The 14,880-nt window shown below is 37.1% G+C and overlaps 1 protein-coding gene across 1 annotated transcript in view; it reads right to left on the bottom strand.

The window, feature by feature from the left end:
- Positions 1–691: 691 nt before the first annotated feature.
- LOC101344529 (ATP-binding cassette sub-family A member 3-like) overlaps positions 692–14,880 on the bottom strand; it is a 233,463-nt gene continuing 219,274 nt past the window's right edge. The window contains exons 26-30 of the mRNA XM_004373452.2: positions 9,877–10,064; positions 9,171–9,341; positions 8,590–8,780; positions 1,217–1,290; positions 692–832 (exon numbers count right to left, since the gene is read on the bottom strand). Coding sequence (XP_004373509.1) covers positions 692–832; positions 1,217–1,290; positions 8,590–8,780; positions 9,171–9,341; positions 9,877–10,064 — 765 coding nt within the window. The remainder of the gene's footprint in view (positions 833–1,216; positions 1,291–8,589; positions 8,781–9,170; positions 9,342–9,876; positions 10,065–14,880) is intronic.

Genomic DNA, 14,880 nt, shown 5'->3' with positions numbered 1-14,880 from the left:
TCTTTGACCCATGATTCCCATGTCTTCTGCCAGCATCTATGAAACTGTGACAGGTTAACTTGTTAACTTACAAGTAGGGTAAAATCTCGGACTCTTCTCAGTTCTTGACAATAGGCCGCTCACTTTAATTTCCAAATAAGATGGCAAACTTTCTTCTTTGGGGGAATATATTTGTGGATTCCATATTCACAAATTCATCTATTCGCTAAAAGCATTTGTGGTACTTTTACCATCATTTGCAGTCATGTGCATGCACAGAGTGGCAAAAAATTTCCTGCTGAGGTCTAAGGTTGAACACAACTGGTTCAGTTAGTACTCACTAATTCAATGTTTGAGGGAGAAGGGCTTTATAAAGTCCCTGCGTAGCACAGTTTGTGCTCGACTACTAACCTAAAGGCTGGCAGTTCAAACCCACCCAGTGGCACCAAGGAAGGAAGGCCTGGTGATCTGCTTCCATAAAGAAAATCCTATGGAGCAGTTCTACTCTGTAACACATGGGGTCACCAAGAGTCAGAATAAACTCAATGATAATGAGTTTGGTTTTATTTTTATAGAACATAACTACCACAAATAAAGAGAGTCAAACACACACACACACACAAAGATACACACACAGAGAGAAATGTCCCTCAATGTATCCAGGTGTAAGCATCAGTCTAAGAAAGTAAGGGTCACTGGTTGGAACTGAATCTCATAGCAGCTTTATTTCGTGGTCTTCTTCCATTTTATCGATGTTAGCAAAGGTGAGGAAGATTTGTTCCAATGTTATCTGACTGACTGAATAGTCTTCTAAATTGAATAGCAATTTAGCATCCTCCAAAATACTAAACACCTTTAACAGGAAAAAATGGTGGAATTACCATTGCAATCCCCCTAGATGAACCCTTTTCCCATCCCACCATCCCCCAACTTCTTCTAGGTTTAGGCTTAGGGACAAAAAAATACAAAAGGAGGAAGTGAGAAAGTAGAAGGAAAAGATGAATAAAAACACAGAGAAGGCAGTTCTCCAACCTCATTCTCTTGATGGGCATGGGGTATTAGTATAATTCAGGGGCAGAAGTCTCAATCAATTAAACTACAGGGGCCTTTGAAAAGCAACCTAAAAGTTTTGCTCCTCCCCTAATGTTAGGTTTCCATTCCATATGCTTGAATCCCAGTGCTTTCTATCCATCCTCTATTAACATATAATGTTAGAAGGGTATGATTTCATAATTACCTTTCCCCAGCAAATGTCCTTTTTGGGAATGTAGTAGTGAATAATCCCTTGATGTTCCTGGTTTATGATGTTACCTAAGAAAGGAAAAATATGCAGATGAGTAATGGAGAGGGCTCCAGTACTTGACAGAGTTTTAAAAAATACCTAAGTAATTCCTATTCCAATTATCCACACTAATGGAAGACAGAATATATGTAGCTCATACAGAAGATAACATAATCCAAAAGCCCATTCTCTTTGGTATACATGACCTTACTAATTATTTCAACAGATTCACTTCCTACTGAAATATGGTCTTAATGCCTGCAGTTCGTAAAAATTGCAGAGTGGAGGCTAATCAGTTTTAGGCATGGAAAAAACTGATAGCTCACATGCTCACTTTGCAAAACCTGAGACTTACAAAAAACCTAATACTCTATAGGACTCCACTCCTAAACTTTGTCCTGAGCCTATGCTCATAATATTTGGGTGTGGTTTCTTTTTCCAGTCATACTGTGTGTGTGTGTGTGTGTGTGTGTGTGTGTGTGTGTGTAAGGGACAGCAGTCAACTACTCTCATGAGTAAGCAACTGTCACCTTCAATGAAAGACAAAATTCATATGTAAGACACAAATGTCAGACAAGTGTGTTCCTGTTAAAGAGAAGGCATTCACTAGAGGAATGAGATGGTACAATCTGAAAATATAGTAGCAATTTTTTTTTTTTGCATTTGCCATTCAGTCAGTTACAACTCAGAGCAACCCCATGTGTGTCAGAGTCGAACTGTGCTCCATAGGGTTTTCGATGGCTGATTTTTCAGAAGTAGATTGCCAGGACTTTCTTTTAAGGAGTCTCTGAGCGGACTCAAACCGCCAACCTTTCAGTTAGCAGCTGAGCGCATTAACCATTTGCACCACCCAGGGACTTACTTACAAAAGGAAGACACTATTACTGACATATAGTTTGTTTCTTTAAAATATTTTAACCTAAGTAATTCCATTTGCAATAATCTCCAAGTCTGTAATAATAAATGTAAATGCATCCTATAAATTAGAAATGGTTACAATATTGTTATTGTTGTATTGTAGCCATTCCTAATTAATAAGATGTATTTACATTTATAATGACACACTTGGAATTATTGCAAATGGAATTAATTGGGATTAAGATATTGTAAAGAAATAAACTGTATGTCAATAATAATTATTTCCTTTTGTAATGAGTCCATACCTAGTCTCCATGATTAATTTAAAAAATCAAAACCTTTATTGTGAAACATATCAAACATAAAAAATATGTACAAAACATAAATGTACACATGTACAAATAAAACACACATGTAACTGACACCCAGCACCGCAGAAGTCACCCATAGGCCACTACCTAGTCTGATTTACTTTCTCACCTCTAAAAACAAACATTTCCTGATTTTTATGGTAAGCTTTTGTTTGTTATTCTTTAAAGTTTTATTACCCAAGTCTGCAGCCCTAAATATTATAGTTTGGTTTTGTCTTTTTTTGTTACTTTATATGAATACAACCATACATCATTTTAATCTGGCTTCTTTCAGTCACTATTATATTTTTAACATTCATCCATGTTGTTGTGTATACATATCTTTATTCATTTTCACTACTGTAATGTTTTCAGTGTATAAATACATCTCTATTGTTGGTGGATATATGGTGTTGGCCCCAAATTAGCCTTATCTCCTGGTAGTCACGTCCTTGTATAGTCCCCTCCCAATTAATAGTGCCAACCTATGTAACCAGTAGGTTATTGCAGAAATAATACAGCATTATTTCTGAGGCTAGTTAATAAAAGACATTGTGGTTTCCACCTTGCTGTCTCTAGGATCATTTGCTCTGGGAGAAGTCAGCCACCATGTTGTGAAGACACTCAAGAAGCCCTATGGAGAAGTCCACGTGTGAGGAAATGTCAATGTGAGTAAGCCGTCTTGGAAGCAGATCCTCCAGCTTCAGTCATTCTTCAGATGACTGCATACCAAGCCAACAGCTTTACTGCAACCTCATGAGGGACCTAATCCAGAACTACGCAGCTAAGCTGCTCCTAAATTCCTAACCCATAGAAACTTTGAGAAAATAAGTGTTTATTGTTGTTTTAAGTCACTAAGCTTTTGGGTAATTTGTTATGCAGCAATCTATAAGTTACATGGTTTCCAGCTTGTGGCTATTACATATTAGGTTGTTCTAAACATTCTCTACCTACTTCCTGGTGCTTATGTGCAATCATTTTTCCTAGGAGTGAAAATACTGGGGCAGATGTTTGAGCATCTTTAACATTAGTAGATAATGCCAAAAAATTTCAAGTATATTACATTCCTACCAGACATACAGGAGAGTGCTCATTTATCCACATCTTTCAGAGGCCTGGTGGTGCAGTGGTTAAGAGTTACAGCTGCTAAACAAAAGGTTGTTACTTTGAATCCACCACCTGCTCCCTGGAAACCCTATGGGGCAGTTCTGCTCTGTCTACAGGGTCTCTAAGAGTTGGAATTGACTCCGCGGCAATGGGTTATACCAATTCTTGGTACGGTCAATCTTTTTAATTTTAGCTATTCGAAGACTGATTTGTTTGTTCTTCTAGAAGTCCATGGAATATTCAATATACTTCATCAACAAATCTTTTCTTTTCCTTTTTCATTGTCTAGCTTTTGCATGCATATGAGGCTATTGAAAAGACCATGGCTTGGGTCAGGCACACTTTAGTTAAAGTGACATCTTTGCTTTTTAAAACTTAAAAAAAAAGGTCTTTTGTAGCAGATTTGCCTAATGTAATACGTTGCTGATTTCTTGACTGCTGCTTCCATGGATGTTGACTGTTGATCCAAGTAGAATGAAATCATTGACAACTTCAATTGCTTCTTCACTTATCACGATGTTTATTGGTTTAGTTATGAGTATTTTTGTTTTCTTCATGTTCAGGCATAATCCATACTGAAGGTTGTAGTCTTTGACCTTCATTAGTAGGGGCTTCAAATCGTCTTCATTTTTGTCAAGCAAGGTTGTGTCACCTGCGTATGACAGGTTGTTAATGAGTCTTCCTCCAATCCTGATGCCATGTTCTTTATAACCCAGCTTCGTGGATTATCTGTTCGGCATACAGACTGAGTAAGTAAGGTGAAAGGATTCAACCCAGCCATACACCTTTTCTAATTTGGAACCACACAGTATCCCCTTGGTCTGCTCAAATGACTGCCTCTCAGTCTGTATACAGGTTCTGCACAAGCACAGTTAAGTGTTTTGAAATTACCATTCTTTGTAATTTTATCTATAATTTGTTATAAATTGGTCAAATGCCTTCATGTAGTTGATAAAACACAGGTAAACATCTTTCTGGTATTTTCTGCTTTTGGCTAATATCCATCTGACATCAGCAATCATATCTCATTCCATGTCTACTTCTGAATCCATCTTGAACTTCTGGCAGTTTCTTGCCAATGTATGGCTGCAGTCATTCTAGAATTTTCTTGAGCAAAAATTTGCTATCATGTGATATTACTAATATTTTTTGATAATTTCTGCATTCTGTTTGATCACCTTTCTTTGGAATGGGCATGAATATAGAACTTTTCCAAGGGGTTGGCCAGGTAGCCAGCTTCCAAATTTTCTCAATATAGATGAGTAAGTGCTTCCAGTGTTCCATTCATTTGTTGAAGCACCTCACTATGCACCTCCAGCACATCAACTCCTGGAGACTTGTGTTTTGCCAATGCCTACAGTGCAGCTTGAGGTTCTTTCTTCAGTACCAGTAGTTCTTGATCATATGCTACTTCCCAAAATGACTGAATATCAACTAATTCTTTTTGGTACAGTGACTGTGTATTCCTTCCATCTTTTTAATTTAATTTTTTTTTGGTGAAAATATACACTGCAAAACATACACCAATTCAACAATTTCTACATGTACAATTCAGTGACATTGATTACATCTTTCCATCTTCTTTTGAAAATGCATCATTCAATTTTTTGCCTATCATTTTGATAGATACATAAAAATTAACAGATAAAATCCAACATCCATTAATCATTAAGGTTCTCAGTAAACTAGGAAAAGAAGGAAACTTCCTTGATCTACCTTGCTCATTTTTGAAGGCCTCTTTTACTTCATACAAAGTTATTTTACTGCTTTCAAGATTTTTTTCTTGTCTTTGGCTTTCAGTATTTTTACTATGATGTATCTCTGTGTAGATTTCTTCACATTTGTCCTACTTGGAGTTTGCTAAGCTTCTTAAATGTGTAGGTTAATTTTTTTCATAAATTTGGGAAGTTTTCCAAATATATTTTTTGCTCCTTTATCTCTCTCCTCTCCTTCTACCACTCTCTCTCTATAAACATACACTTAATGGTGCCCCACATTTCTCTGAGCCTCTGTTCATTTTTCTTCATTTTTGGTCTCTGTTCCTTGGATCACATTATCTCTACTGATGTATCTTCAAGTTTGCTAACTATTTCTCTGCCAGGTCAAATCTACTCGAGTCCCTTTTGTGAACTTTAGTTACTGTACTTTTGCACTCCAGAATTTTCATTTGGTTTTTTTTAAAAAAATATATAATTTCTGTCTCTTTACCGATATTTCTCTACCTCTTGAAATATTGTTGTAATGCCTTATTTTAATTCTTTAAACATGGTTTACTCAATCCACTGAACATATTTATAATGGCTACTTTGAAGTCTTTGTTAAATCTGACATCTGATTACACTCACAGGGAGTTTCCATTGCTTGCCTTTCCCCCTGTGTATGGGTCATACTTTCCTGTTTTGTTGAAAACTCTGAGTACTGGTCTCCACCTCTGGTACTTGTTATTGTCGTTTGCTTGCTTATTTTTTTAGTGACTGGCTGGATTATTTTAGTGGAATCTGTTTTCCCTCTCCCATTGCAGTGTGAATCCTCTGCTGTTGCTTCGCATTGTGAGAGGGAGCCCTGTGTTCTTGGCTTTATGTCCTTGGAGTGGAGTTTTTATCACACTGGGCTGGGAGGGTGAGAAAGGGAATGGGTTGTGATTCAAATGCCACAGAATCTCATTGTTCTTACAAAGTTTTAGTAGATTTTGTTGCATAAATGTTTCTTCATTTGCTATATGCTCTTAGGACCATTCTTAGAGATTTTAAATGGTTTTTTTCCCCCAAAATAATTCACCAGTTTCACAGAGCTCTTCACATTGCTATTCTAAAAGTGGGACTCCCAAAGTCATTTTCTATCCATACTGTTATTTTAAATATCTGAAGTCTTTGGAGTTTGAAATTGTTGTTTGCATCTATGCTTAATCTCCTTCATTGTGCCTTGTCTCTATGATTGTTGGCTTTTGATTATAATCTTACAATGTGTGATTTTAATCTGCAGAAATCTTAAGGGCCTAAGCTGGAGATGCTTTCCTTCTATGCTTGCTTCAGTTCAATGTAAATGGATACTACCAATCTGGGACTTAAAACATTTGTTCATTTTTTAAGATTATTGATTAATATGGGAATTTCAGGTTAAGCTATCTAATTGCAATGAGTTCAAAGTTCGTATTTCATCTTAGTACTGGTATTGGAATTTGCTTCAGGGTAAGCCAGCTTTTGCATTTCATTATTGCTCACTACTAGGCTTTAGGTTGATAATTTTTTCTTTTCTGTTTTGGTTCTTTGAATTTTATCTCACCATTTTTCTGAGTACTAGCAAGTCATTAAAAAGTCATTTTGCTTTAAGCTTTCCAGTATGTATATATTTTATTTTAACAGCAAGACCTACCAGATATATAATCTGCCATGCTGTGGAAACAGAAACTCTCTTCTTTGCGGTCTTTTAAAAAGGGTGCACTCTCTTAAATTGAGATTAGATAAAGTATTTGCCTAAAATTATCCTCTGATTTCATAGACTTAATCTTCAATTGAAGTGTATATTTAAGTTGTCTTCTACTTTCTATATTTCTTTCTTTCCTCCTTTTTTTGGATAATATTTATATATAGGTCCAATGCTAGTTTTTTTTTTTTTTTTTTAAATTCTGCTATCTTTAAATGGGTAAGTTGTATTTGAAACAGCTCAAGGATAGTGTGGGGAAAGATTGGTAAACAGTCAACCTTATATTTAGATATATTGTATCACAGCATAGTTCACAAGCAAACTACTGTGTTCACCTCTATCAGGAAGAGTCTGTTCTCAGTTTTTTTGTGTCCTCTCTCCTGTTCAGGTTGACCAGGATATTGGGCTGGCTCACAGTATATGTAGTTCTCCATATGGTTAATTCAGGATCTTCAACACTACATACAATAAGTACTCCAGAAGTATTATTAAATGGATGAATGACTAAATATTTAACTGCTTAATGGACATATCCATCTGCATATCTCATAAAAAAAGAAAAAAAAAAACCCGTTCCCTTCAAGTCAATTCTGACTCATAGTGACCCTATAGGACAGAGTAGAACTGCCCCCATAGGGTTTCCAAGGTGTGGCTAGTGGATTCGAACTGCTGACCTTTTGGTTAGCAGCCGAGCTCTTAACCACTGTGCCACCAGGGCTCCATATATCTCACAGATACCTCAAAATTAATATGAGTAATACTGAATTAATTGTCTTTCCCATGTAAAGGTTCCTCCTCTTGAATTTCCCATTTTGATAAATATCCATTTGCTATCATCTCCTCCTCTCCATTCCTACTGTCACTTCTTTAGTACAGGACAATATAATTTATTGTTTCACTGCTATAGCCTCCATGATTTCAATTTTGCACTCTGAAAATATGGCCGCCACACAGTTGATGGAGTTCAAGATGGAGACGAAGTAAGGCAAAATTCTTAAATGATCTGACATTTCTCTATTTAAAGATTAAGATAAAGGAGTGGGTACAGAAAGAAATAAAAGCTGGCTATAAACGGCTGAGTTATTGTGCCATGTGCACAGAGAGTAGGTCACTGAAGTTAGTATGCGGAAGCAGAATGATTGATTTTTATGTGTTACATCTCCAGATTATTTCCTTGAAAGTAGAAAAGGGAGCTTACTGTTCTTATTTGCATTTCATAAGCATTGCCTAGATGAGGTATTATCAAAAGGCAGAGGATACATGCTCAAAAAGATGGGAAACCTTAAAAAAAATCAAAGATAAATAGTAGAGACTTATACTCAATAATTTAACTTCAGATGAATACATATAAACAGTTTTATCTTACTGGTTGATTCCTACAAGAGATTGGCAGAGCCTCTGATATTTTGTGAAAGTTTCTTAGCATAGTCAGGGATAAGATGTTCACAGAAAAAATTACCAAAAGAAACTCTGTATAAAAGGATAACAAACATCAAAAACTCACAAGACAATGTTAGTTATTGAGAACATGCAGCAGAACAACAACGATGATTCAACACAATTTTCACAAGTCAGCCCTACCTATATTACCTGGGAAAGTTCTTGCAATAAATTCTTTGAACTCCTTTAGTTTATTTTTTTCCGTGTCCATATTAACCTTGGCTTTTAAGGCATATACATTACAAAACTTGTTCTTGAGGTGCTGAGGGCTGCCTAGGCATGTGAACCTCCCTTTTACCATGATGGCCAGCCTGGTACAGAGGGCCTCGCATTCCTCCACGCTAGGAAGACAAAGGAGTTATGGCTTGAGAGACTTTATTTTAGACGGCAAATTCTATAGTTCAAGTAAAACCAGGATTATAAGGTAACCTTTGCAATGGGAAGGCCTGGTTTTGTAGATGATCAACACTAAGGTCATATTAGAAAGAGGAGATGTTAAAATTCAAAGCAGCTGATGTTTAAATCCACAGTAAAAACAGCTCCCTGACTTCTATCTTCTCTTAAAACTCCTTGGCAGAATCAGGAGACCCCTTGTTGCAGAATCAGTCTCTACCAATAGTACCTCCTGAGTAGTTCATAAACTTAGGCAAGCTCATTGAATCATATTCCCAGCTCTATCAATTCCCTCTTCTACCCACTGCAACCCATTATAACTCCCAACCAAGCCATACCTGTGAGAACTTATTATGATAGCTTTGCCAGTTTTACAGATCTGTGTAACTGTGTCCCTGATCAGGTTCTGGGCTACTGGGTCCATGCCAGTAGATGGTTGATCCAGGAAGATAACTGAGGGCCTTCCCATTAGTGCAACAGCAGTACTCAGTCTACGTTTGTATCCTCCACTTTATGGCCAAAGAAAGAAAAAGAGGAAGAAAGTGGGAGAAGAAGTTAAGTGTCACATGTCATTAATTAACAGGAAAGAATTAGTTCAGATATCCAGAATGTTGATTTGATACGACTAAAAAAGCATCAGGCCCAAGTCCTGGTGTGTGTGTGTGTGCATGTGCGTGCACGCGCACGTGTATTTTTATCCCAATTCGTTTTCAATGAGATGACTTTTTTGTAATTTATTTCAGTATTATTATTTGGGACATGTTTTTGTTCTTCAGAGATGAAGAAATATATGGAGACAGAGATGAAGGGTTTTTTTTTTTTTTTTTGACATGCAAAGGCTATATAGCTTATATCTGCAAAAGGTTGAGTCATACCACCGGGATCTGCCTTATTCCTGACATACAAACCCTGGAAGGGCACTAGGTTATTTTACAGTCATTGTTTCTGTGTGACAGAGGGGCTCAGGTGGAATTTGCAGGCATTCGTTCCAAAAAGCAGAAACACAGCAGAAAGCTTAATGATTACAGCAGCATAATTTCTCACCTGTATGTGTAGATAAGCTTGTCAGCATGGGTTTCCAGGTGCATTGAATGCAAAAAGGCTTCCACATACTCATAAATGTCTGGCTCAGGGACCCCCCACAGCCTGGCGTACATACTTAGCAATTCCCGACCCGTCATGTAGTTCAGCATGGCATCAGATTGAGGACAATAGCTAATTCTTGACCTAATCTGAATTAAAAGGGTAATCATAAGCAATAGATCCAAGTCAACTACTTCATTAAGCATATAGTCTACATGGATGAGATAGAAGTTCTCCAGCCCAGGCCACTAAGAATGTTTGATACCCATAAAGTTCCCACCAAGACTTTCTTCTCTTCCAGTCTACAGAATTTTTGCAAGTGGAGCCCATTGTAGTAAAATGGAATAATAATACCCTTAACTGGACTTTACAACACGTATTCATTGTGCACTATTATGTGCCCTAGATTGCTTTTTGTTAGATAAAGTGGCCTACCCAAGAACCATTAGGAAAGAGCCAATCTATGGAATCAATTAAAATAATATATAAAATTACACTTCTGGTAATAGCTAAGTAGCTTCTATTGGACCATTAACCCTCCCATGAATAACAATTATAACCCCCCCTCCTCTGTCTCTCTTTCTGTATATACTTTATCCAATGAAGGCTAAAAGAACTAAATTGATACCTCATAGAGCACATAGAGTTTATAGTATGAGTCTAGTTATCTTAAATGGCTGTTAAAAGCATTTAAAAATCTTTCAAGGAATGTAATAGAATCCAAACTTTCTAAAATGTATTATTCACAATGTCCAGTATACAATATAAAATTGACAAATTAAGAAATATGGAAACATTACCCATGTTCCACAGAAAAGACAATCAATGAACACTGATCCCAAAATGCCCAAGCTATTGGAATGAACAGAAAATAATTTTTAAAAAACTTGTAACTATGCTCAAGAAATTAATAGAAACATTTCTGCAATAAAAAGGATAGGAAATCTCAGTAGAGAAATACAAAAAGAACCAAATGGAAATTTTAGAGCTGAAAATTACAATATTTGAAATAAATATTCACTGGATGGGCTTAACAGCAGATTGGAGATGCGAGAAGAAATATCCAGAAAACTTGCAGAACAATAAAAATTATCTAATCTAAAATATAGAAACAAAAATGAAGAGAGTCACAGGGATCTGTATGTAATGCAAGATCAAAAGGTTTAAAATATATGAGAATGAACTCCTGGAAGCAATGCAGAACAAGAACTTAAGAATGTAAAAATTTGCCAAACGTTTTCCTACATTTGGTGAAAAACTTAAAGATTTACAAAGCTCATTGAATCCCAGGAGGATAACAATGAAGAAAATCATGCTTAAAAACACCGTAGTCAAACGGCTGAGAACCAAAGAAAAAGAAAAAATGTTGACTGTATCTAGAGAGAAACAACACATTATATACAGGAGGAAAACAATAAATGTCTGCTGACTTCTAATTAGAAACTATGAAGGCTGGAAGACAGTGGAACATCCTTAAAGTATACAATTTTATATCCAGCAAAAATATCCATTAAGGGTCAACGCAGTTTCATTTTAATTGCCCCAGACTGGAAACAACCCAAATATCCGCTAACAGGTGAACGGCTAAACAACTGTGGTATATCCATACAATGGAATACAACTCAGCAATACAAAGGAGTAACTACTGATACACACAACAACATGGACAGATCTCTAATTATGCTTACTGAAAGGAGTCAGATAAAGAGTGTCCGTTATAGAATTCAGATACATGAAGCTCTCTAAAATGCAAATTAATCTATAGTGGCAGAAAGGACATCAGTGGTAGCCTGAGGAGGAAGAGCAACAGGGAGGGATTACAAAGGGACACAGAAACTGTTGGGAGTGTGGGATACACTCACTGTCTTGATTATGATGATGGTTTCAGAGATGTGTACGTATACGTGCATATATGTCAAAAGTTGTACAATTTAAACATGTGCAGTCTATTGTATATCAATTATACCTTAACAAAACTGTTAACCAAAAATGAGGGTGAAATAAAAACTTTTTTAGAAAACAAAATCTGAGGATCATTACTACCAGCACACCTTTGTTGAAGGAAATCCTACAGGGTATACTCTTCAAGAATAAGAAAACTGATCCAAGACAAAAAGCTTGTGTCTTAGTTATCTAGTGCTGCTATAACAGAAATACCACAAGTGGATGGCTTTAACAAAGAGAAATTTATTTTCTCACAGTAAAGTAGGCTACAAGTCCAAATTCAGGGCATCAGTTCCAGGGGAAGCTTTTCTCTCTCTGTTGGCTCGGGAGGAAGGTCATTCTCATCAATCTTCCCCTGGACTAGGAGCTTCTCAGCACAGGGACCCCAGGTCCAAAGGACGTGCTCTGCTCCCAGCCCTGCTTTCTTGGTAGTATGAGGTCCCCCTGTCTCTCTGCTCGCTTCTCTCTTTTATATCCAAAAGAAACCAGCTCAAGACACAATCCAATATCGTAGAGTGAGTTCTGTCTCATCAACACAACTGACACCCATCCCCCCTCATTAACATCACAGAGGCAAGATTTACAACACATAGGAAAATCACATCAGATGACAAAATGGTGGACAATCACACAATACTGGGAATCATGGCCCAGTCAAATTGAATCACATATTTTGGGGGGACACAATTCAATCCATGACAGCTTGGAATGCAAATAAGGAAAGAGAAGGAAAAAATAAGTGGTAAACATATGGGTAAATGTCAATATATACTGGCTCTATAAAGTAATAATAATCTCAGTGAGAATTTTAAAACAAAATTACAGTACATGACAATGATCACATATAAGTTGAAATGGCAGTAAATGAAGTTAAAACGTTCAAATTTGTATTATCAACAACATAAACAGCAACTATACGTGTGGACCTCGCCAGATGAAATACACAGGAATCAAATCAACTACATCTGTGGAAAGAGACGATGGAAAACCTCAATATCATCAGTCAGAACAAGGCTAGGGGCCGACTGTGGAACAGACCATCAATTGCTCATATGCAAGTTCAAGTTGAAGAAAATTAGAACAAGTTCACAAGAGCCAAAGTACAACCTCGAGTATATCCCACCTGAATTTAGACATCATCTCAATAATAGATTTGACACATTGAACACTACGAGTTGTGGAATGACATCAAGGACATCATACATGCAGAAAGCAAGAGGTCATTAAAAAGACAGGAAAGAAAAGACAAAAATGGATGTCAGAAGAGACTCTGAAACTTGCTCTTGAATGTAGAGCAGCTAAAGCAAAAGAAAGAAATAATGAAGTAAAAAGAGCTGAACAGAAGGTTTCAAAGGGCAGCTTGAGAAGACAAAGTAAAATATTATATGAAATATGCAAAGACCTGGGGATAGAAAACCAAAAGGGAAGAACACACTCAGTATTTCTCAAGTTGAAAGAATTGAAGAAAAACTTCAAGCCTCATGTTGCAATACTGAAAGATTCTATGGGAAAATACTAAACGATGCAGGAAACATCAAAAGAAGATGGAAGGGATACACAGAGTCACTGCACCAAAAAGAACTGGTCGACATCCAACCATTTCAGGAGGTAGCACATGATCAAGAACGAACCGTACTGAAGGAAGAGGTCCAAGCTGCACTGAAAGCATTGGTGATAAACAAGGCTCCAAGAATTGATGGAAAACCAACTGAGATGTTTCAACAATCAGATGCAGCGCTAGAAGTGCTCACTTGTTTACGCCAAGAAATTTGGAAGACAGCTACCTGGCCAACTGACTGGAAGAGATCCATATCTGTCACCATTCCAAAGAGAGATGATCCAACAGAATGCAGAAATTATTGAACAATATCATTACTATCATTCAAAAGTGGTTTCAGCAGCACATCGACAGGGAACTGCCAGAAATTCAAGCCAGATGCAGAAGAAGGCGTGGAATGAGGGATATCATTGCTGATGTCAGATGGATCCTGGGTGAAAGCAGAGAATACCAGAAAGATGTTTACCTGTGTTTTATTCACTATGCAAAGGCATTCAACTATGTGGATCATAACAAATTATGGATAATAGTAAGAAAAATGAGAATTTCAGAACACTTAATTGTGTTCATGAGGAACCTGTACACAGACCAAGAGGTTGTCATTCGAACAGAACAAGGGGATACTGTCTGGTTTAAAGTCAGGAAAGGTGTATGTCAGGGTTGTATTCTTTCACCATACTTATTCAATCTGTATGCTGGGCAAATAATCCAAGAAGCTGAACTATATGAAGAAAAACATGGCATCAGGATTGGAGGAAGACTTGTTAACAACCTGCGATATGCAGATAACACAACCTTGCTTGCTGAAAGTGACGATAACTTGAAGTACTCACTGATGAAGACTAAAGACTACAACCTCCAGTAAGGATTACACCTCAACATAAAGAAAACAAAAATCCTCACAACCAGACCAATAAGCAACATCATGGTAAACAGAGAAAATATTGAAGTTTTAAGGATTTCATTTTATCTGGATCCACAATCAACACCCATGGAAGCAGCAGTCAAGAAATCAAAAGACACATTGCATTGGGCAAATCTGCTGCAAAAGACCTCTTTAAAGCGTTGAAAAGCAAAGATGTCCCCTTGAAGACTAAGGTATGCCTGACCCAAGCCATGGTGTTTTCAATCGTTTCATATGCCTGGGAAAGCTGGACAATGAATAAGGAAGACCAAAGAAGAGTTGCTGCCTTTGACTTCTGGTGTTGGCAACGAACATTGAATATACCATGGACTACCAGAAGAACAAATCTGTCTTGGAAGAAGTACAGCCAGAATGCTCATTAGAAGTAAGGATGGTGAGACTTCATCTTACATACTTTGGACATGTTATCAGGAAGGACCAGTCCCTGGAGAAGGACACCATGCTTGGTAGACTAGAGGGTCAGTGAAAAAGAGGAAGACCCTCAATGAGATGGACTGACACAGTGGCTGCAACAATGGGCTCAAGCATAACAATGATT

This window comes from Trichechus manatus, unplaced genomic scaffold (assembly GCF_000243295.1).
Source record: "Trichechus manatus latirostris isolate Lorelei unplaced genomic scaffold, TriManLat1.0 scaffold00024, whole genome shotgun sequence".
NCBI classification, from domain to species: Eukaryota; Metazoa; Chordata; class Mammalia; order Sirenia; family Trichechidae; genus Trichechus; species Trichechus manatus.
Note: the sequence above shows the minus strand (reverse complement) of the source record. Positions and strands in the feature narration are given on the sequence as shown.